The sequence below is a fragment of the Lampris incognitus genome, chromosome 5 (assembly GCF_029633865.1).
Source record: "Lampris incognitus isolate fLamInc1 chromosome 5, fLamInc1.hap2, whole genome shotgun sequence".
Classification (NCBI taxonomy): Eukaryota; Metazoa; Chordata; class Actinopteri; order Lampriformes; family Lampridae; genus Lampris; species Lampris incognitus.
In genome coordinates, this window is record NC_079215.1 from 37,817,967 (window position 1) to 37,840,322 (window position 22,356).

Below are 22,356 nucleotides of genomic sequence, written 5' to 3' on the forward strand. Positions count from 1 at the left end.
GCCTGTTCACGAGGAAGAGGGAACTGAGGGGAATAGCATGATCCTCCCACACACTACATCCCCCTGGTGAAACTCCTCACTGTCAGGTGAAAAGAAACGGCTGGCGACTCCACATGTATCGGAGGAGGCATGTGGTAGTCTGCAGCCCTCCCCGGATCGGCAGAGGGGGTGGAGCAGTGACCGTGATGGCTCGGAAGAGTGGGTAATTGAGTACAATTGGGGGGAAAAACAGGAAAACATTAAAAAAAAAGTTAGTGACAGCCATAGTAATTTTTAAGAAAGTGGCCGTTGAATTTATTCAGGTTTTAGTTGTGTAATATTCAGATTTTAGTTGTGTAATATTCAGATTTTAGTTGTGTAATATAAACTTCACTTGTTAGTTGATGTCTGTCAAAACAACTGGATTTGATTGAAAACCGTCCAGGGTGGCACGGTGGCGCAGTGGTTAATGCGGTCGCCTCACAGCAAGAAGGTCCTGGGTTCGAGCCCTGGGGTAGTCCAATCTTGGGGTCATCCTGGGTCGTCCTCTGTGTGGATACGAACCCAGGTTCTCCCCGTGTCTGTGTAGGTTTCCTCCGGGGGCTCTGGTTTCCTCCCACAGTCCAAAGACATGTAGGTCAGGTGAATTGGCCATACTAAAATTGTCCATAGGTATGAATGTGTGTGTGTGTCGGCCCTGTGTGATGGCGTGAAGGCCTGTCCAGGGTGTCTCCCCGCCTGCCATCCAATGACTGCTGGGATAGGCCCCAGCATCCTCACGACCCTGACAGCAGGATAAGCGGTTCGGATAATGGATGGATGGATGTAACGACCACAGATGACAAGGCTCACTAGCCCTTGGCTACTGGGTTGTACTCTTTAGTCGACTGTTTAATGTAGATGCCCATGGTGTGGGAGACCCGGGTTTGCGTCCCGGCTGCAGCGGTCCCTGGTTGCCCCCTGAATTCGCTTTAATTGTGTCAGAAGTGGGATGGTGAGACCGCGAGGCCATCGGAAGCGCCTGTGCCCAGAGGCGTGAGGAAGCTGATATGATGAAGCTTCCCGAAGGAGGGTGGTAGTGTAACAACCATGGATGACTAGACTCGCTAGCCCTTGGCTAATGGGTCAGACCCTTTAGTTGACTGGTTAGCGCAGTCGTCCATGGTGCAGGAGACCCGGGTTTGCGTCCCAGCCACGGCGGTTCCCGGCTGTCCCCTGAATTCGCTGCAATATATATAGCGGTGTTCTCATGACTAGGGATGGGTATCGTTAGGATTTTATCGATACTACTACTCTTATCGGTACTGCTTATCGGTTCGGTAGTTTATCGATACTCTTATCGGTTCTTTTTGATTATTATGCAAGAAAAAAGACAATTAAGAACAGAATCGACATTGCTTTATTATTCTATTATATAACTTTATATAAATATAAACAAATATTATTTATTCAGCAGCAACAGCAGCAGCAATGTTTTAAATGCGTCTGAATTATAGACTTTATAATCAACATTCAACAACGACAAATAAGATAAAAAATAAAAGTAGATAAAGATAAAGAAAAAAATATATTAAAAATAAATTTTTACAGCAAAAGGCTAACGGAAGTTCAAACAAACAAGAACCTAGAACATTATCCTAACAGTTCTTCTGCAGAAAAATCAACATATCTGCCTTCTCCGGCAGGAGTCGTGATCTCTCCTGACTTATAGTGTCCCTGGCTATTAGCCTAGCTAACTCCGTATCTATGGCTTATATATTTGTAGCTAAACAATAAGCTAAGCAATTATATTTTATTTATTGGCCTATTCGTAATAATTCGTTATTAGCCTAGCTAACTCCGTATCTATGGCTCATACGGCTTACCTGCAGTGGACGTGGATAGAACACTACGAGCAAAGCAGTGGAAAACTCTGCATTTCTGCAGATTAATACCATGTTTCGACAAAAGATGTTTCGACAGATTGCTTGTATTGCCACCCTTACTGGCAAATGATTTGTTGCACTTGTGGCAACGAGCGTTGTTGTCATCGACTTTTGAAAAATATACCCAAACTTTTGAACGTTTAGTTCTCTCCGCCATGATGAGCCCTTGAGCAGAGCTGTCTGTGCGTGTGTCAGCGAGTGTGTGGAGCACAGCACAGCCCCGCCCCTCGCTCAGTAAGAGAGAGAGAGACAGAGAGATGGAGAAAACGGCAAACAAGATTATGTTCGCGACGTTTAAATTCTTCGAAAAACACAATTGCCACAATATAAATCTCACTCCATGATTTCTCGAGTACCTACCGACTACCGATAGCAGAACCGAAAACGTCGGATCTTAAAAATGCTCCGGTTTTTACTAATTTAGAACCGGTTCCCGTTTAGAACCGGGTTTCGGGGGGCATCCCTACTCATGACTTAGCACTTGGAACACCAAGCATATCTATCGTGTGCACGACATCCCATGTTATAGCCATGAGCTCACAAGGTCCATTTGAAGGCAGCATAATATGTTACTCTGAACACGCTGTTAAAAAAAAAAACGTCCTCATTCTCTCAGCTAAACTACACTACGTTTCCGATGGTGGAAATGATGTCCCACAACACTAGCGCAGAAGATTTTGTGGTTGACGATACAGATGCTAACTTCAAATGGGACTCGTGAGCTTGAGGTTACAACATGGGTCATTGTACAAGTCATGTACAGTGCGACGTCCAAGCAGTTAAATCGTGAGAACACTGCTGCTGGGCAACATGGATGCCAAAAGACTCTTCGTTGTTCTCTTGTCATTCTTTGCAGGAAATAAAAAGGCATAATGACAAGAGGAAAAAGATGAGGCCGTTGGGAATATCAACATTGTGCTGACATTTTACAAAATCACCAAGAAATCTCTATGTGATTAAGTTTACATTATATTAACATACCATCCATCCATCCATTATCCAAACCACTTATCCTGCTCTCAGGGTCGCGGGGGTGCTGGAGCCTATCCCAGCAGTCATTGGGTTGCCCTGGACATGCCACCAGACCACCCCACACAAACACACACACACACACACACACAATTTAGTACAGCTGATTCACCTGACCTACATGTTTTGAGACTGTGGGAGGAAACTGCAGCACCCAGAGGAAACCCACGCAGACACGGGGAGAACATGCAACTCCACACAGGGGACAACCCAGGATGACCCCCAAGATTGGACTACCCCGGGGCTTGAACCCAGGACCTTCTTGCTGTGAGGCAACTGTGCTAATCACTGCGCCACCGTGCCACCCATATTAACTTACCATCCACCGAAAAATTAACTTCCAGGGCCTCCACCATTTCTGAAAATGTAAACGCCACATCACAACTTGTGAACTAGGAGCGTTCAGAACATTTCCACTTCCGAAGTCGTGAATACCACAAGAGGGGGGGCGTTCATATGGACTCTTCTCGTGAACATGGTAAACACAACCCCATTTGAAGGCAGCAAGAGGCTTACGCACAATGCATTGTGGTACGTGTAGGCACCTTGGGAAAGACTGAACAGGAGAATGCTGATTTATCCATCAGTAAAGCACATAGTGAGGACTTTATTGTCTCAATCGACTACATTACTTATCAAGACTGATTGCAAGTACACAAAACCATCGATGAAATTTCCCTTAACTCTGTCAGGAGAAGTGAATTATCACTCCAACACCTGTCCCCTATTTCCTAGCTACCTTGCATTTTGCACAATAGTTCAGATTACATTTGCAACAACTACTTGGCAATTTATCTGTACATCTAGGAGCATGAGCTGAAATGTGGTTGAGGTGTGATGTTGTTAGAAACGTTATCAAAGTTAACAAAGAGTCACGTTACTCTCTAAGTTAATGCATGATTTTAAAAAAAGACCTATGTTCTTTTTTTTATCCAACAGCAATGGTAAATTGTAACGTGAATGTAATTGTCCACAGTTTTTTACAATATTTGGCCTTTTTTTAATAACAGACAAACACAGATAGATAGATAGATAGATAGATAGATAGATAGATAGATAGATAAATAGATAGATAGATAGATAGATAGATAGATAGATAGTTAGATAGATAGACAGACAGACAGACAGACATGGGTAGACGGACTGATAAATGGTTTGATGGAGGGGACAGGCAGAAAAATAGATAGATAGATTGAGAGAGAGAGAGAGAGAGAGAGAGAGAGAGAGAGAGAGAGAGAGAGAGAGAGAGAGAGAGAGCGAGCGAGCGCACAACACTAGAGAGAGATGTATGTTTTCTGTTTCCAACTGGTCTGCTGGTTTCACCGTTCCCTCTGTTCCACACTGTTGTGCTACATTGCTGTTTAGTCCAATTACCCCAGCTCTGGCACTGCCATACAGTGGACACCAAGTCTTGCCAAATGATATGAATGACTCTGTGTGTGTGTGTGTGTGTGTGTGTGTGTGTGTGTGTGTGTGTGACTGCAGACTGGACGCAGTGACACCATACTGACCTCATTTCCCATTCTTACCAACTACACAATCACCACTTCACACAGTACAGACAAATCGTCAATCCCTGTCTTATTTTAGAAATTAATGTACTACCACAATAAAGATAAAGAATGATAAGAAATGATAATCCTCTGGAAAAGAAGACAGAATAAGAACAGGGTGGTATGTGAGTTCAAGTAGAGGTGACTTTGTGCATTGTGCAAATTTTTGAATTGTACCCCTTTGTGCCATCATAAGAAAACGTATTATATGCCAGTGGACAGTGTGTGAATCATTGTGTTGTTTGTTTTTTTTTGTGTCTCCTGTTTAGCTTTAAAGATGCCAGTCTGCACCAGAGTCCAGGCTCAAAATGCACACCCTGCCCAGTAGTTCACCCCTCCCCTGTGTGTGGAACTGACGGACACAGCTACTCCACCAAGGTATTCTGCACACATGGGCGCGCACGCACGCACACACACACACACACACACACACACACACACACACACACACACACACACACACATATTCATACAGTTAGTTATTCCACAGGATGCACCAGCTTCACACTTGTATTCCTTCTACACCCACAAAGATGCACATATGGACACACACTCACTCACTCACAAACACACACACACACACACACACACACACACATGGACGACAACTCTGTTTCCTGGCTGATAAAAAGAGCAGTTGTTTTAACCAAAGTGAAATTTGTATTTCCTCATGGTGAGACATAGTGGGTCTCTCTCTTTCTCTCTCTCCCGCTCTCTGTCTCTGTCTCTGTCTCTCTCTCTCTGTCTCTCTCTCCCATCTTGCATCTTGCCTCTCTTAGTGTAAGCTAGAGTACCAGGCATGCATAACTGGTAAGAAGATTGCTGTCAAGTGCCCCGGCATGTGTCCTTGCCCTTCTCAGCCTGAAAAGAGTGATGCACAAAAGAAAGGTACACAAATGAACACTGCACAAACAGACACATACCATATGCACACACATCCACACAGTATGTAAACCCTGTCCAGGAATCATTAAGCTTAACACACAATGATCATGATTTATTAATCAAAGTATTGGGGGCAGCAGGGTGGCCTAGTGTAGGGAGTGATGACCTTTCAGCCACATCTCCTGGCTACGAGCCCCATGCTCGCCAAGCATCTGTTGACTGTGCTGTCCCTGAGACAAAGACACTAAATCTTCACCAGCTCTTGGGACATTGTTCCACATCTGAATTTGTGCTCCGAATTTCGCCACAGGAATCAGTAGAATATCTCTTGACTAATCCCATGACATTTGATACATTAGTTTATCGTGGCATGTCCCTTACCTAGGAAGTAACTTAAGGTGACTTGGGCAACACACAATGTGCTCCTCATCTCAAAGTGTGCATTAAATATTTGAATAGAATTAATCGTGTATACTACACTACAACACATTTTATCATTCAAATTTACATTTAATGCTACTAAAACTGTAGAATATTACAGAAAAGACAAAAAAAAGGTGGCATCCGGGTAGCATAGTGGTCTATTCCATTGCCTACCAACACGGAGAGCGTAGGTTCGAATCCCCATGTTACCTCTGGCTTGGTCAGGTGCCCCTACAGACACAATTGGCTGTGTCTGCGGGTGGGAACCCGGATGTGGATATGTGTCCGGGTTGCTGCTCTAGCGCCTCCTCTGGTCAGTCGGGGCGCCTTTTTGGGGAGGAGGGGAAAGTGGGAGGGGGATAGCGGGATCCTCCCACGCACTACATCCACCTGGTGAAACTCCTCACTGTCAGATGAAAAGAAGCAGCTGGCGACTCCACATGTATCGGAGGAGGCATGTGGTAGTCTGCAGCCCTCCCCGGATCGGAAGAGGGGGTGGAACAGCGACTGGGACGGCTCGGAAGAGTGGGGTAACTGGCCGGGGAAAAAGACCCCCCCAAAAAAAAGACCAAAAAAAAGAAGCAAATGGCAAGACAGTAATGAAAAACCACTTTCCTTATGGAAACTATCCACCATGTTATGGATGGAGTTGCTTGTGAGTATATGAAGATACAAGATATCTCATTGTTGTTGTATAATTCTGCTTCCTTTGTGTGTTTAAATGTAGTGTGCAATGAGGCAGACCTGAAGGAGGTGGTGAGTCGTTTGAGAGATTGGTTCAGAGTGCTTCACGAGAATGGCAACCACAAGAGAGTAAAAATCCCAAAACCAGAGAGGAACAGTAAGTCAATAGAGTTTATAACGTGGTTACATACATGGATGTTGCCTTTTCACCTTTGTGTTTTGCTCATGCTGCTACCTAACACTGTGCACTATGCATTAGGCGATTTAACAGCCATTGTCAAACACATGAATACTTAATGTCTTACTGTCTAATTGACCTTGATCCATAGAGTTTGATGTCGGAGCAGCACCCATCTGCAAGGACCCACTTGGCTGGATGTTCTCCCGCCTGGATACAAACTTTGACATGCAGTTGGATCAGTCCGAGATCAAGAGCCTTTACCTGGACAGGAATGAACCATGCTCCAACACTTTCTTCACATCCTGTGACACACGTGTCGACAAAGTTATCACAAGCTCTGAGTGGTGCACCTGCTTCCAGAGGCACACTGGTAAACACAGGCACACACACACACACACACACACACACACACACACACACACACACACACACTCGCACATTCTGTGTTGGAGGAGTGCCGGGGACCTGCAGTCAGATTGTGAAGCACAATTCAGGCTTCAGTAACACGTTACTTCCAATTCTCCATGGTTTATCTTTTTACTTTAAGTGTACAGTGTATGGCACACACACACACACACACGTTCACATAGACGTTATGCAGTTCTCTGACTCTACATGATGCAAGTGTTTCTCCAAATGTCACAAATTTCACATTAATTGTTCAGGAGTGTATGACACACGGACGCTGGCAGGCTTTGCCCAGGGCTGTTGTTAAAGTAGGATGAGACTCGGACATGATTTGTTTTTGCTGCAATACCAAGTTAATGATGACACTTTTAATGCATATGTTTTACTCATCCTTGATAACAGCCGCTGACATTTTACATTTTAAAGCATTTTCCTTTTTTCCATTTTTATTTTTTTACTGATTATTTATCAGTCTCAATTTAATTGTGACGCTTGTATCTAGCCGACGTAAGCAAGTGAGACAGTCAACCTATTCAATGATTCCATGTGCTTGTCTCTGGGTTAGATTCTGTGCAAAATCAGATTAAACAATTTACGACACACAGATGAGATACATACAGACGGGGGACAAATAAAAGGAAAATCCAACATAAAGTGTCCTAGTAAGGTGTTTGGCCACCAGGAGCCTCCAGAACAGCTTCAATGCTCCTTGTCATAGATTCTACAAGTCTCTGAACTCTACTGGAAGGATGGACACCATTCTTCCAAAAGATATTCCCTCGTTTGGTGTTTTGATGATGGTGGTGGAGAGCGCTGTCTAACACGTCGGTCCAAAATCTCCCATAGGTATTAAACTGGGTTGAGATCTGGTGACTGTGAAGGCCATAGCATATGATTTACATCATTTTTCATACTCATCAAACCATCCAGTGACCCCTGGTGCCCTGTGGATGTGGGCATTGTCATCTTGGAAGAGACCACTCCCATCAGGATAGAAATGTCTCATCATAGGATAAAGGTGATCACTGATTCAAAAAAAAAAGGACTGGTTGTTAAAATCCCTAGTGTTTGCACTGCAACAGTTTTGGTGGGAAATAAACTGGAGATGGCTGCCAAGGTGACATTGCCACCACCAGGACACATCGTCAGTTGTGTACCTCAGCATCACAGGGCGTTTCGGCCTTTTATCACAAGACACCCTCCGCTGAGGCAGGCCCACCACAGGTTGATCGGTCCTGGGTGTGTGTCCTGTGGTTAGCTATTCACCGTGGCAGCCCAGATGGCGTCTTTCCTTTTGATCCAGATCCAGTGGCTAGTCCTCTCAGCAGTGTCGGCTAACTCTTTGATCACTCTCCTGTGGGCCTGCCCCCTGACTCCTAGTTCCCTCAGGAGTTCTGCTGTGGAGCTGGCAACAAAGCCCCTACAACCCACCTCCACAGAGCGCACCTTCACCTTCCAGCCTCTGTCCTCTGCTTCGGCTGCTAGGTTGGCGTACCGCAGCTTCTTACACTCGTACACTTCATCGACTGCATCCTCTCAGGGGACTGTCAGCTCGATGATGTAAACGAGCTGGCAAGAATTGGACCAGAGGACGAGGTCTGGTCGCAAGGTGGATGTTGCGATCTCTGTCAGGAAGATGAGCTTCTGGCCTAAGTCCACCCGCATGTCCCAATCCCTGGCTGAGTTTAGTGAGCCTAAGTCGGGAAGTGAAGGGTTGGCCTTCAGTTTATCCCCCTCCCAAACAAAAGCTGGAAAACGCCGGGGCTCTTCCTGGTTGTTGAAGGGTTGGGCATTGATGGAAACCCTCTTGCGCTCGAGTTCAGCTGCCAAGCACCTGAGCACCTGATTATGTCGCCAGGTGTATCTGCCTTGGGTGAGGCTGGTCTTGCAGCCAACCAAGATGTGCTTGAGGGTTGCTGGCGCTGTACACAGGGAGCAAGATGGATTCTCTCCAAGCCAGAGATTTAGATTTGTGGGAGAGGGCAGGACATCATATGTGGCTTTGATGATGAAGCTCAGCCTGTTTGATTCCCTGCTCCAGAGCTCACTCCATGTGAGTTTCCTCTTTTCAACACCCTCCCATCTTATCCAGCGGCCCTGTTCGGCTTGTGCTACAGCTTTAGAACATCTGGCTGCTTCTTCCTGTTGGCGAACCTCCTCTACCACCATCGTTCGCCGTTCGGTAGTAGTCGCCTTTTGCCAGGTAGGTGTTTTTGTTCCCAGGCCAAGGCCGCCTCTGCCTTGTTGAACATGGCCTACTACGTCTCGGTGGCAGATGGCAGATTTCGCCTCCAGTACAGCTGCAGCTGGGGTCCATTTCTTCCCTGTTGCTAGGGTTGGAGCAACTCCTCTCACTACTGGGTCTCGGGATTCTGTGAGGGACATGTCCAGCCTCACTGTGGCACATTTGAATTCCTCAACCAGGCTGGAAATTGGCAGTGTGAGGGCTCCATTGCCGTAGAGTCCAACACTGCTGAGGCACTTTGGCAGTCCCAGCCACTTCCTCCCCTGTGAGTTCACTAACCTCTCCAAGCGGTTGGCATGAGATAGTGAGACCTCGTACATGGTTATTGGCCACATGAGTCGGGGTAGCAGCCCAAACTGAAAGCACCAGAGCTTCAACTTCTCGGGCAGTGCAGTGTTGTTGATTTGTCTGAGGCCACTGATTGTATCCTGACGAAGTTGCTGCAGTTGCTGGGTGTCTTTGAGGTCTGCGTTATACCCCTGTCCGAGGCTCTTGATGGGCTTCTCCCGGACTGTGGGGATTGGTTGATCACTGATGTAGAACCGTTCATCTGTTAACTGGCCTTTAACAATGGAGATGCTGCAGGATTTGCTTGGTTTAAACTCAGTTCATGCCCACTTGATGTTTTCCTGGAGTTTCTGCAGCAGGCACCTGGTGCATGGTTTCATTGTTGCTATGGTGGTCATTAATCCATGTACGCCCAGATTGAGAATAACTTTGTATTGATTTGCAATGACCCTTCCCTGGACAAGAGGACCCAAACCATGGCAGGAAAATTGCCCCCCCCCCCACACACACACACAGTATAACAGAGACCATGGACCCCTTCACTGTAGGGGTCAAGCATTCAGGTTTTTCCTTTAATTTGCCACCCATCTGCAGCTACATTTAGTGATACATTACCTCGTCACTATATATCCTGCAAACACACCTTTTCCGGGAGACCGGCTGGTGTGGCGGTCTATTCCGTTGCCTACCAACATGGGGATTGCCAGTTCAAATCCCTGTGTTGCCTCTGGCTTGGTCAGGCGTCCCTACAGACACAATTGGCCTTATCTGCAGGTGGGAAGCCGGATGTGGGTATGTGTCCTGGTCACTGTACTAGCGCCTCCTCTGGTCAGTTGGGGCGCCTGTTCAGCGGGGAGGGGGAACTGGGGGAAATAGAGTGCTCCTCCCATGCGCTATGTCCTCTTCGTGAAACTCCTCACTGTCAGGTGAAAAGAAGTGGCTGGTGCCTCCACATGTATCGGAAGAGGCATGTGGTAGTCTGCAGCCCTTCCTCCCTGGATCGGCAGAGGGGGCAGAGCAATGACCAGGATGGCTAGGAAGAGTGGGGTAATTGGCCAGATACAATTGGGGAGAAAAACCAAACCAAAACACCCTGTTTCCAAAACACTTCTACATCTCTCACTCTTCGACACATACGCAACAGCTACCAGGGCTGAATGTAGATCTTTGTGATGATGTTCCTCTGTGAAACACTATTGCTTTTGACCACAGCATCGCACAAAGTCAACAAAAATCCAAATCCAAAATTCCTCGTAGCAGCTCCAGGTTGCTTTTTTGCTTTAACCTATCATCATTAAATTCATTTTGATGGCTTAGTGTCATGGCTATGGAAAAATTACACAATCACTGTTGAGATCAGTTCCTTAGAAGCATTGTTTTCACAATATATTTTGCCTTCCACAGGCACAAAACCTCTCTGGAAAAATAGGGATTAATTTACGGTGGTTATTTCCTCCTTCCAAATTCACTAAATAATAATAATCGAGGTATATCAATTTAATTTACCTTGTCTATGACTGTAGCTCCCGTTCTTCTGCAATAGTCTTTTGAGCAGTGGCTTGTAAATAAATGCACATATATTGTAGCTATGTTATGAAGAAAGAAAAAGCGCCTTGGTTGTCTTTGTGACAGTGATGTAAAGTAATTGCTGAAATCCAAAAGTTTAATAGGTGGTACTATAACTTGAAATCCAATGTATTGAACATGTAATTATATATGGGCGGCACGGTGGCACAGTGGTTAGCGCAGTCGCCTCACAGAAGGTCCTGGGTTCGAGCCCCGGGATAGTCCAACCTTGGGGGTCATCCCAGGTCATCCTCTGTGTGGAGTTTGCATGTTCTTCCCGTGTCTGCGTGGGTTTCCTCCGGGTGCGCCGGTTTTCTCCCACAGTCCAAAGACATGTAGGTCAGGTGAATCAGCTGTGCTAAATTGTCCCTAGGTGTGAATGTGTGTGTGTGTGTCAGCCCTGTGATAGTCTGGCGGCCTGTCTATGGTGTCTCCCCGCCTGCCGCCCAATGACTGCTGGGATAGGCTCCAGCATCCCCGCGACTCTACGTAGGATAAGCGATTTGAATAATGGATGGATGGACGGATGTAATTATACACTCACTGGCCACTTTATTAGGTACACCTTGCTAGTACCGGGTTGGACCCCCTTTTGCCTTCAGAACTGCCTTAATCCTTCGTGGCATAGATTCAACAAGGTACTGGAAACATTCCTCAGAGAGTTTGGTCCATATTGACATGATAGCATCACGCAGTTGCCGCAGATTTGTCGGCTGCACATCCATGATGCGAATCTCCCGGTCCACCACATCCCAAAGGTGCTCTATTGGATTGAGATCTGGTGACTGTGGAGGCCATTTGAGTACAGTGAACTCATTGTCATGTTCAAGAAACCAGTCTGAGATGATTCGAGCTTTACGACATGGCGCGTTATCCTGCTGGAAGTAGCCATCAGAAGATGGGAACACTGTGGTCATAAAGGGATGGACATGGTCAGCAACAATACTCAGGTAGGCTGTGGCATTGACACGGTGCTAAATTGGTACTAAGGGGCCCAAAGTGTGCCAAGAAAATATCCCCCACACCATTACACCACCACCACCAGCCTGAACCGTTGATACAAGGCAGGATGGATCCATGCTTTCATGTTGTTGACGCCAAATTCTGACCCTACCATCCGAATGTCGCAGCAGAAATAGAGACTCATCAGACCAGGCAACGTTTTTCCAATCTTCTATTGTCCAATTTTGGTGAGCCTGTGCGAATTGTAGCCTCAGTTTCCTGTTCTTAGCTGACAGGAGTGGCACCCGGTGTGGTCTTCTGCTGCTGTAGCCCATCTGCCTCAAGGTTCGACGTGTTGTGCGTTCAGAGATGCTCTTCTGCATACCTCGGTTGTAATGAGTGGTTATTTGAGTTACTGTTGCCTTTCTATCAGCTCCAACCAGTCTGGCCATTCTCCTCTGACCTCTGGCATCAACAAGGCATTTTTGCCCACAGAACTGCCGCTCACTGGATATTTTCTCTTTGTCGGACCATTCTCTGTAAACCCTAGAGATGGTTGTGCGTGAAAATCCCAGTAGATCAGCAGTTTCTGAAATACTCAGACCAGCCCGTCTGGCACCAACAACCATGCCACGTTCAAAGTCACTTAAATCACCTTTCTTCCCCATTCTGAAGCTCGGTTTGAACTGCAGCAGATCGTCTTGACCATGTCTACATGCCTAAATGCATTGAGTTGCTGCCATGTGATTGGCTGATTAGAAATTTGCGTTAACGAGCAGTTGGACAGGTGTGCCTAATAAAGTGGCCGGTGAGTGTATATGCCAATGTATGGTTCAAATGCATAAATCTTGACCTCAAAACTAACCAATCAAAATTCATTCAACCCATCAAAATAAAATATTGTCCTGTTAACTGTAATTGCCAAGGTATGGTCAAAATGTGTGTTTAACCCTTGCATCCAAACTTTGGTAAACAGAATTATTTTGTATTTTGGTAAACTTGCATGTTTTAAAAAAAAAGGTATGGGCAACTCCAACCAGTCAGAATCATGTATTGTCCCAGGCCACGGTACAAAAGAAACCACCGTAATAGTAATGCAAGTTAATGCCACAGCAACGCTAAAGTGGACAAAACTAACCAAGTTCACACAAACAGTTGCAATGGCCAAAAGAAACGAACTTACGGTGCTTGATACCATTTCCTCACTCTCATTTTGCTTTTCCAGATTCCCCTTGCAAAGCAGAGCTGTCCAACATCAACAAAAAGCAGGCAGGGAAGAAACTACTTGGTAAGATTAAATACACAAGTACCCCCCCCCCCCACACACACACACACACACATGCAAGCACAGTTAGTTGAGATGTGTGTGTGTGTCTCTGTGTCTGTGTTTATAGGACAGTATCTACCATCCTGTGATGAGGAGGGTTACTACAGGTCCCACCAGTGCCACAGCAGCAGTGGCCAGTGTTGGTGTGTGGATCGCTATGGCAACGAGGTGGCGGGCTCACGCTCCCACGGCCCTGCAGACTGTGGTAGGTACATTTTGATAGAAAATAATCAACAAACGTGATTTTTTAATCATTTAGTGTGCCGTGTTAATGTCCTTATGTAAGAGAATAGTCAAACCCAATTACAAAGAAACCTAATCCGGTGAACTGTTGGTGGAATATTTTGCTGGCAGATATAAATCACAGTTGTACAAAGTTAACCAGTAAATCCATTTGTATTTATTTTGCTGAACATAGAATGATTCCTCAGTGTACATCTGCTATTTTAAGTGCACAGCTTTTGCCCTTACCTGTTATTCTAACTGTGATTTCATTTCCTGTGTGTGCTATGGTTGTCCAGGTGTAGTTTTGGAATCCTCAGGCGACCTTGGGAGTGGAGACACTCTGTTCTCAGATAATGGTGATGATGATGATAATGATGATGATGATGATGATGAAGATGCCTTTGTTCTGAAAGACCAGGCTGGGATGGGTGATGATGAGGATGAAGATGAGGATAATGAGGATGATGATGATGACAACGATGAATATCTGTCATAATGTAAAAGAAAAAAACAAAACAAAAAACATCAAAGAAATGAAAACTCTTCATTTGGTCAAACTGCACGTTTCAAGGTGACTCCCCAGGCAGATACTTAATTGTTCTAACAGCCTATGGACTTCTTCTCTCTGTGTATCGTTTGTTCATACGTAAATACTGATATTCCTGGTTAACGTTTAGGATTTTTCCTTCTTGTCTAATGAAATCAGCTGCCATTCACGTATGAATAGTGAATGGTGTTGTTCACCCCTGTGACAGCCAATCAATCTGTGAATATGGCAAGGACAATTGCAGCAATGACAGCCAGTCCAGTGCTTTTGATATGGCCATATGTGCAACGACCTCTTCCTTCCCTGGACTGTCAATGTTTTCTTGCGTGTCTGTCCCTGTGCTGCACCCTTAATGCCTGAGCGTGCTGATGCCTGAGGCACAATGTTTAAGAGATTCCTCCTCTCCTTCTCTCCCTCTCTACCTTTTTATTCCTTGTCTGATGTTTGTGTGTCCAGGTGGGATGTTGATCTAGATAAGAGAATACTGCTGCACTGTTTAGGTTTCTTTTGATCCTTATTTGCAATCTATAACTGTGAAAAGTGCGATAAGAGATATGCTTCATTAGAAAAAAAATAATGCAAAAACACAGTGCAAGTTAGATAACAATCAGAACCTTGACATGGCTAGATGTTTTCAAAAAACACAGGAAAAAAAACAAGACTTATCAATTCAAAGGCCTTGCAGCAGGAAAAGACTGGGGAGGGGGGAGAAAAAGGATGTGGCGTTGGGGGGTGTGTGTGAAATTTTCTTCTGCTGCTTTGCTAACTTATGAAGTAGATGGAACTGATTTGGGGGCAGCTTGTCCAATACAGCTTGTTGTTTCACATGGTAGATGAAGAAGATAAGCCTCATGAAGCTAAAAGTACAAGGGAGTTTGGGGCTGAAATACACTTTCACGCATGAACAGATGAAACTACACCGACTGCGTTACTGACTCCTCTAACCAGACTTCTGAAAATGTGAAATGAAGCTGTATTCTGACCTGTTATCCATCAGCACCGTCAAAGATTACCTTATTATAGTTTAGCGTGTTAAATGTTCAGCCATCAGTGGAGCATACAGAGTTTGACTGGAATCATAATGTGACTTTTGTGCACAAAATGATCCAGTGAAACACACTCATGTAAACTCAGACTTGTGCACTGCAGACCTGTTGATGGGTATCTGACAGGGTGTATGGTGTAAGGTGTGCCTTTCATTGATAAGGACTGATAGTGAAGGATGAGCGCCACATTGGTATAGACCTGACTGACCTAAGCCTAGTGTCACACTGCAAAAGTGTTTGTTGAAGTGTTTTTGTTTTTTTGTTTTGTTTTTTTATGTCCCCCTTGTCTGTTTCCATCTCCATTTCTATTCATGCCCCGTTTTCCACCGGATGCATCTTATTATTTGCAGCTGCAATAACAATTCAGTTTCCCTACTAGGATCATTTAAGTGTCACCAATGGAATAAGCGCAGCATTTGTATCATAAATCATTGACTCTCAAGATAGCACCAGTTTGTCCATGTTTTCACTCACAACCGTGTTTAATAGGCCATATCTCTGCTCTCTTTTGTTTGTAACATAAAATACCTAGAATGTAGGAAGCACAGAAATACTTAGCAGTTAAGGTAGACAGACACATGACTTACAGTATATTCTGATGGAGTTGAAAATGTTTTATATATTAGTGCAGGGACTAGGCAGCGCATTGGTTTAGAAAGCTTTAATACTAAAGACGATCATTTTACAGTGCTATAATTTTATTTCTAAAGCTTGCCTCATGCATTATTTACTTTAAGTAACTTTAAATGTATCAGGGTTTAAAAAAAAACTCAATTGAAGCTGATTCCAGTTTTGTATATTCAAGATGGATCCTGTGGCAATGACTGCTGAGTGTATGCAGGCCTGGAAAAGCTAAACTGATGTGTACCGTCAATCAGTAATCCACTGTTGGGCTCCAATTAAAATCAAACATGTCATTGAAATTCCACGTGAAGAGCTGAACAATGCCATTTATTTTCCCGAACAGAAATTTCCTCTCTCTTGACCTGGAATTTCAATTTGCTATCTGAATTTGGATAGATTTCTAAGTCTGAAGAGTGTTGTTTCTCTGCTGTTGAAATGTGTCCATCATTTGATAACCTCTGATGTCGTAGCAACTGTTATAACCACTCACACTGTCATGACAGGTCTGGCATAGTATTGTTTAAAGGTTAGGGTACAGATGCATTTTTTATAGTGTATGTATGATTTGCTGAAATAAAAAAACTATATTGACCAATGCCTGCATGGTTGTCTACTGTCATGAACGTGTTTTTTGTTTTTGCTTTCCCCCCCTTTTCTCCCAAGTTGTACTTGACCAGTTACCCCACTCTTCCAAGCCGTCCCGTTCGCTGTTCCACCCCCTCTGCCGAGCCCGGGAGGGCTGCCTACTACCACATGCCTCCTCCGATATGCGGAGTCGCCAGCCGCTTCTTTTCACCTGATAGTGAGGAGTTTCGCCAGGGGGACGTCACGCTATTCCCCCCAGTTCCCCCTCCCCCCGAACAGGCGCCCCGGCCGACCAGAGGAGGCGCTAGTGCAGCGACCAGGCATCCGCTTCCCACTCGCAGACACGGCCTCTTCGCTACGGACCGCCCCCCTTAGTTACTGTTGCCAAGTCCGTCAAGCGTTAACATTATTTTACGGTTAGTAAAAGTAAGTATACGTACCTTGGAGCAGACAAAACCGTGCTTGTTGATCTTTGAGGGGTTCAGCTGGATTTGAGGACATCAACATAGCTTTATCTACAGCCTACACTTTTCAGGGTTTTATTTTGGTTTTGGAAAGGGAAAAAAACGTACATCTCCTTCCAACCTCCCCGGGTAACGAGTGTCACTGTTACAATTGCGCCAGGCACATCGTTTAATCATAACTAGCTAAAAGTCCACAAAACCAGATCGAAAATGAAGAAAATCTGAAACTTTTGTATCGGAGTCAACGGAGCGCCGCCACGAAATTGTCGGACGGACCTCTGCCCTCTGCTGCGTTGTGACTGGCCAGTCTGCGTTTCGGGGGCGTGGCTTAGCGAAGGGTCTGTATCTACATGTATTTGTGTGTTCACGCACAATGTAATTTTTCAGATCTCAATTTCATATAAGGTACTTATTGGCTATACGTCGGAATTAAAGCAGGAATACGTTAAAAACAATCACGTACAGGGTCCGCGGTGGTGTAGCGGTCTACGCATCGGCTTTGTGTCGATGCAGTTGCCCACTGGGGACTTGGGTTCGCGCCCCGGTCTCGTCAGATCCGACTATGGCCGGACTCGATGAAGCGGCAATTGCAACGCTGTCTTCAGGGGGGGGGGGGCGGAGTTGGCTTGTGTTCGTCACATGAATGCGTCTCTGTGTGCGTCGGAAAAAGCAGTGGTTCGGCCTGGATTCACCTTGTCACGAAAGTGGCGAGGTGTCTCCTTCGAGACCGCCGGCCGGAGAGATGCAGTTGGCGAACACATGCAGTACGAGGTTTGAACTAAAGTAGGGATCGATTGGCCACTACATTGGGAGCAAAAGGGAAAAATCAGAAATAAATGTTTAAAAAAAACTAAAACAATCACGTTGAGAGTTTATGAAGCACTGACCATGCATGGGATGACAACGTCTTAATGTCAGAGGTAAGTGAGAGTTCAAAAATGGCGTTAGTTTTGTTGTAGAAGAGCATTATTTCTCCTTACGCTGCAGCGGTGGTTAAAGCTCTGTGATGTTGGGGTGATCTGTTCTAAAATCTGCAATTGGTGGGGACTTAATAGTTTACACTAAATGAGATCAAGCCCATTTGTAACTATGCCTTGTAACCATATATTTAAGAAAGAAAACTGACAGCAGGCAGAGGAAAAAAACTGACTCTACCTTTTAGTGTGCAATGAACTCAGCATACAGCAGCATACAGCAGCATTATTGCATTATGTAGGAGGGCAAGCACGTGAATATTTCATAAACCAGTGTCACACCCACACACTAGACCGCACACAAACAGTATGACATGCACAAACACAAACTAAACCAAATTAGTACAAGAATCTGACGGAAAGTTTTACAAAGCCTGCCTCTGTGCGCAAGGGTGGGTATGTGTGCCCATGCATGTGTGCATACACTGTGTGTGTGTGTGTGGGGGGGGGGTGCATGTATATTGGCAACAGGACCTGGAGAACAGGAGCGCCACATGGGGAAGTCTCTGTGTAAATATCAAACAAACGTTTTCCTTTGCCTGTGAGACAAGGTGCTGACCGTCGAAATGAAGCAAGATACCATGTCAACGGTCCATTTCTGCACAGTATTGGAGCTTACGTTTGGAAAAGATCCAAGAGTCCCCAGTAAAGTGATCTGCTAGGCCAGGGTATGGGATAGACAGTATGGCTGGGCACTAATGGGAAATTCCTTCAGTTGCAGGAAGCAGTTTTAATACCAGGAAATTGGGGTCCTTGGATAAGTAATACCCTTTTATGAGCCTATGCCTATCAGTTATAAACACGCTGACATGTTGCATGTGTAAGTTGTGATTACACCTCCTGAATTTAGCATCATAGGCTGATCGTATATAGCAACATTACTTTGCCAAACCAGACCAGAGCACCATCTCAACTCGATAAACAGACATGTATACAGTCACTCCCATCTGAACCCTCCAACAGACTCCATCCATTTGCCGTCTCTGGGGTTTGTGACACATTTTAGTGCGATCCTGAATTAAAGATGACCTCAGATTGTCTGTTGTCTGTTTGATATCGATTCTCCTCGCTGTGCTCTTCTTCTGTTTTTTTGCCTTCCAACGTCATGTTTATCTATTTTACAGTGGCGTGTGTTGTTGTCTGTGTTTAAGTCTCATTTGTGTGTAAATTCAGACCCATTTCAAAAAGATGGAGCTGAACTTTTTGAGGCGACTTGCTGATGAGGCACTATTGCTCACTTTAATGGGCAAGTCACCATTGGTCAATATACGCTCTGTCACATACACTTATTGGCTTCATGTTATTGCAGCTGAGTCAGCGCAAACAATAGAGAGCAATGTAGAAATAAGACAGGACAGCTTTAAAGGTTGTAAACTATCATTTTCCCCAGTGCCTCATGCAAAGGCCGGATGTTTGGGTTTTTTTGGGGGGGTTTTTTCACTTCCCAACAAAGGCATGGTGAGAAAGCTGGCCTATAAGAAGACACATGCATGATTAATCACTTGTGGTATTTGACATAATATCTGTACACAAAATAATAAACATTATTTTGGGGTAAAAGAAAGAATTACAAGCTTTTACAGCTTCCTGCCAAAGAAATCGTTAACAAGTCATGTTCTCCTGTCAATTTCCCTGTTCAATAAAAAAAAATCCTTTAATTGCTTCCAGGAAGTGCTTCAGTAAGTGTGTAGAAATTACTTTAAGTGTGAGTCATGGTCAGCCATCAAGCTGTTTCCCTGCAGCTTGGATCATGTGCAGAAAGCTGTTCCTGTGAAGAACGTCTTACTGCTTAGTGCTATGATTTTTGCCTGGTCAATGCTGGACTGGAATAAAACTGGAGAGCATGCAGTAATCTATAATTCAATATATTCTACAGTAATGGGAGACCTACGGTACAGTACAGAAGATGGATCTACTTGAACTCTCTGTCATCATCACAGCCACCATTAGCGATTTCCTTCAGCAGGCGCAGCAAAGTGAAAATGACATTTCAGATGCATTACATGTAACTTGGGTATTTCAAAAGAAATACATCAGCCAAAATCAATTTATTAACACATTACAAATGTGATTATGTCAAGTGGTGAGTAAACATAATCAAATACTGTATTTTTCTTAAAGCTTCTTCTATTATGATTTAATGGCATCCATGGTGATATTGATAGTTTCACTGGTGTTAGACCACTCAAAATTCCAAAGACTAAAACAAAGTTTATGGACATAAGAAATTAAACCCCCCACTTCAAGACTGGTGTGAAGCCTATGCCTTTGAGAAACACCCATTACAAGGTATCCAGGTGCAGATGATGATCAGAATCAGAATCAGCTTTATTGGCCAAGTGTGCCTATGTGCACACAAGGAATTTGACTCCGGTTAACAGCAGCTTCTAGAACTTGCAGACTCACAAAGAAAAAAAAGATCAGGACTGCCCTTCCCTGTATAAACGCCACAGCAATGATTGGTTAAGGTGTGTGTGTGTGTGCTTGATGGTGATGGTGGTCGTGAGGAGTTTGGGGCCCTGCAGTATATTTCTAAAGGCATTCATCCTCATCCCCCTCCTCTCCCTACATATATCCAACATTTACTGTGATTTTAAGTTTCCATTTTGATTACATTACCAGAAATTAATTAATGTTGGCCATTTTTAAATAGTTTTTGTTGCAGTACATTAATCAGAACTTTTAATGTTTTTACCATCAAAATGACCTGTGTTGTTCTCATTGTCGACATTCAACATTGTCAAAATGAAAGACCATACACTGGACCGTCACTGTAGGTTTGAAATCGTTTCATCGTTCATCAAACTGGCTTCTTCAGTTCTGATGCCATGTGGGGAAAGATGGCTTCTCCATGAAATAGAGGCCAGCTTTCTCTACATGAAAACAGAACTGAAGAAGCCAATTGGATGAACAACAAACTGTTGTCTAATCTACAGTGGCGATCTACAGTGTATGTTCTTACTTGGTTTTGACGTTGTATATTCCTGATTAACGGATATGAATCATCATCCCGCTTCCGGTGTGGGAAGATGGCGGCGCGAACTCACATTTGCAGCGGCCTCACCCAGTACCGTCCATGCAGTGTCGTTGTCCACGTCTGCGTCTAAATTGTCTTCGCTTGATGGCTGGGAGAGCTGGTGCTGGGTCGGCTGGGAGAGCTTGGTCTGCTGTGTCCTGTTGGCCTAGGGACCGTGGCCCTGCCCGGAGCTGCACCCGAAGAGGAGAACCGAGGGTGGTCTGACAGGACGCGGAAGCAGGGCATGCTAAGCTAACTGCTAGTTCACGCAAGACCGGCAGTTCCAATAACACCGAGGGCAGTCTGGCGGCAGCCTCGCTTGCCGTTGACTGTGTTTTTGGTGTCATCATGTGGAGTGTGAGGAGGTGTGTCGAGGGTGTCTGGCTGGGAGAGCTGGCATTAGATCGGCTGGGCGGGCCTGGTCTGCTGCATCCTGTGGACCCAGGGACCATGGCCCTGCCCGGAGCTAGGCCCGAAAAGGAAGAACCGAGGGCGGTCTGAAAGGAGAGACACGGGACAGGCTAAGCTAACTGTTAGCCCATGCAGACCGGCAATTCCGACAGTCATCCTGGCTGGCGTTCACTCTCTTGGAGAGTTAATTTTTATTTTTTGGATATGTTGGATATATGTACTTTTGTAGTTTGGATGCATGTGATTTTGTCTGTGTTGCACTGCTGGGGGATGGGGGAAATGATATGTTTCATTTCATGTACGCAAGTGCATGAAACATATTGATATTCAAGAGTAAAAATCATTATTAGGGCAGTGTCTTGCAGTCATTTCTAAATTTGACATGGACTTTAGATTGAGAAGTGCAGGAGCATTGCTGAGCGATCATATGAGGATTTGCTGCCATCACGTGGTTTAAGCTAGTTGCTGAGAGAGAAAAGATAGACTTACAGGGCGCCATCCATGTACTGTTCTTATCCTAACTATTCATGTTAGGCCTCCGTATTTCATGTAAAAAGTCAATTAGGCACATGAATCATCAGTGTCCTTTGAAGATGGTCATTAACCCTGCTTGCCATTTCATCATCTGATGGTAAAATTTGGGCTCAAGTGATTCATTTCCTGTGTATTATTTCATAAACCACAAAGGAGCAGAGAGATCAAAAACCGAGTGGCATTTCAAGACCGCGTTTGTCACAATAATAATGGCCAGATAGCAGTTTTGATTGTTATAGCCCCAATTGATCTTGAATTATATGTACTGCTCCTGGACGGTATGACTCAGAACCAAGATGCACACTGAAACCGTTCACCCGTGACATTTTAAATTACTTTATCATGTAAATTCATTTCTTTTTCACTCGCTGACCAATGGTGAGTATTGTCTGATGTATGATTTATACTCCAAAGTAGGGTGCAGTTTGCCGAACATAATACATTGTGAAAGCTGGTGTATCACACAAAGATGGAAATTGGAATTACATTTGCCTT

General features: G+C 44.8%; 1 protein-coding gene across 2 annotated transcripts in view; it reads left to right on the forward strand.

The window, feature by feature from the left end:
* spock3 (SPARC (osteonectin), cwcv and kazal like domains proteoglycan 3) overlaps nucleotides 1–16,466 on the forward strand; it is a 36,244-nt gene extending 19,778 nt beyond the window's left edge. For both annotated transcript variants that reach the window (XM_056279611.1, XM_056279610.1), the window contains 7 exons: nucleotides 4,756–4,864; nucleotides 5,266–5,374; nucleotides 6,522–6,635; nucleotides 6,808–7,029; nucleotides 13,334–13,396; nucleotides 13,503–13,640; nucleotides 13,957–16,466. In XM_056279611.1, coding sequence (XP_056135586.1) covers nucleotides 4,756–4,864; nucleotides 5,266–5,374; nucleotides 6,522–6,635; nucleotides 6,808–7,029; nucleotides 13,334–13,396; nucleotides 13,503–13,640; nucleotides 13,957–14,156 — 955 coding nt within the window. In that variant the 3' untranslated portion in view covers nucleotides 14,157–16,466. The remainder of the gene's footprint in view (nucleotides 1–4,755; nucleotides 4,865–5,265; nucleotides 5,375–6,521; nucleotides 6,636–6,807; nucleotides 7,030–13,333; nucleotides 13,397–13,502; nucleotides 13,641–13,956) is intronic.
* The last annotated feature ends 5,890 nt before the right edge of the window (nucleotides 16,467–22,356 follow it).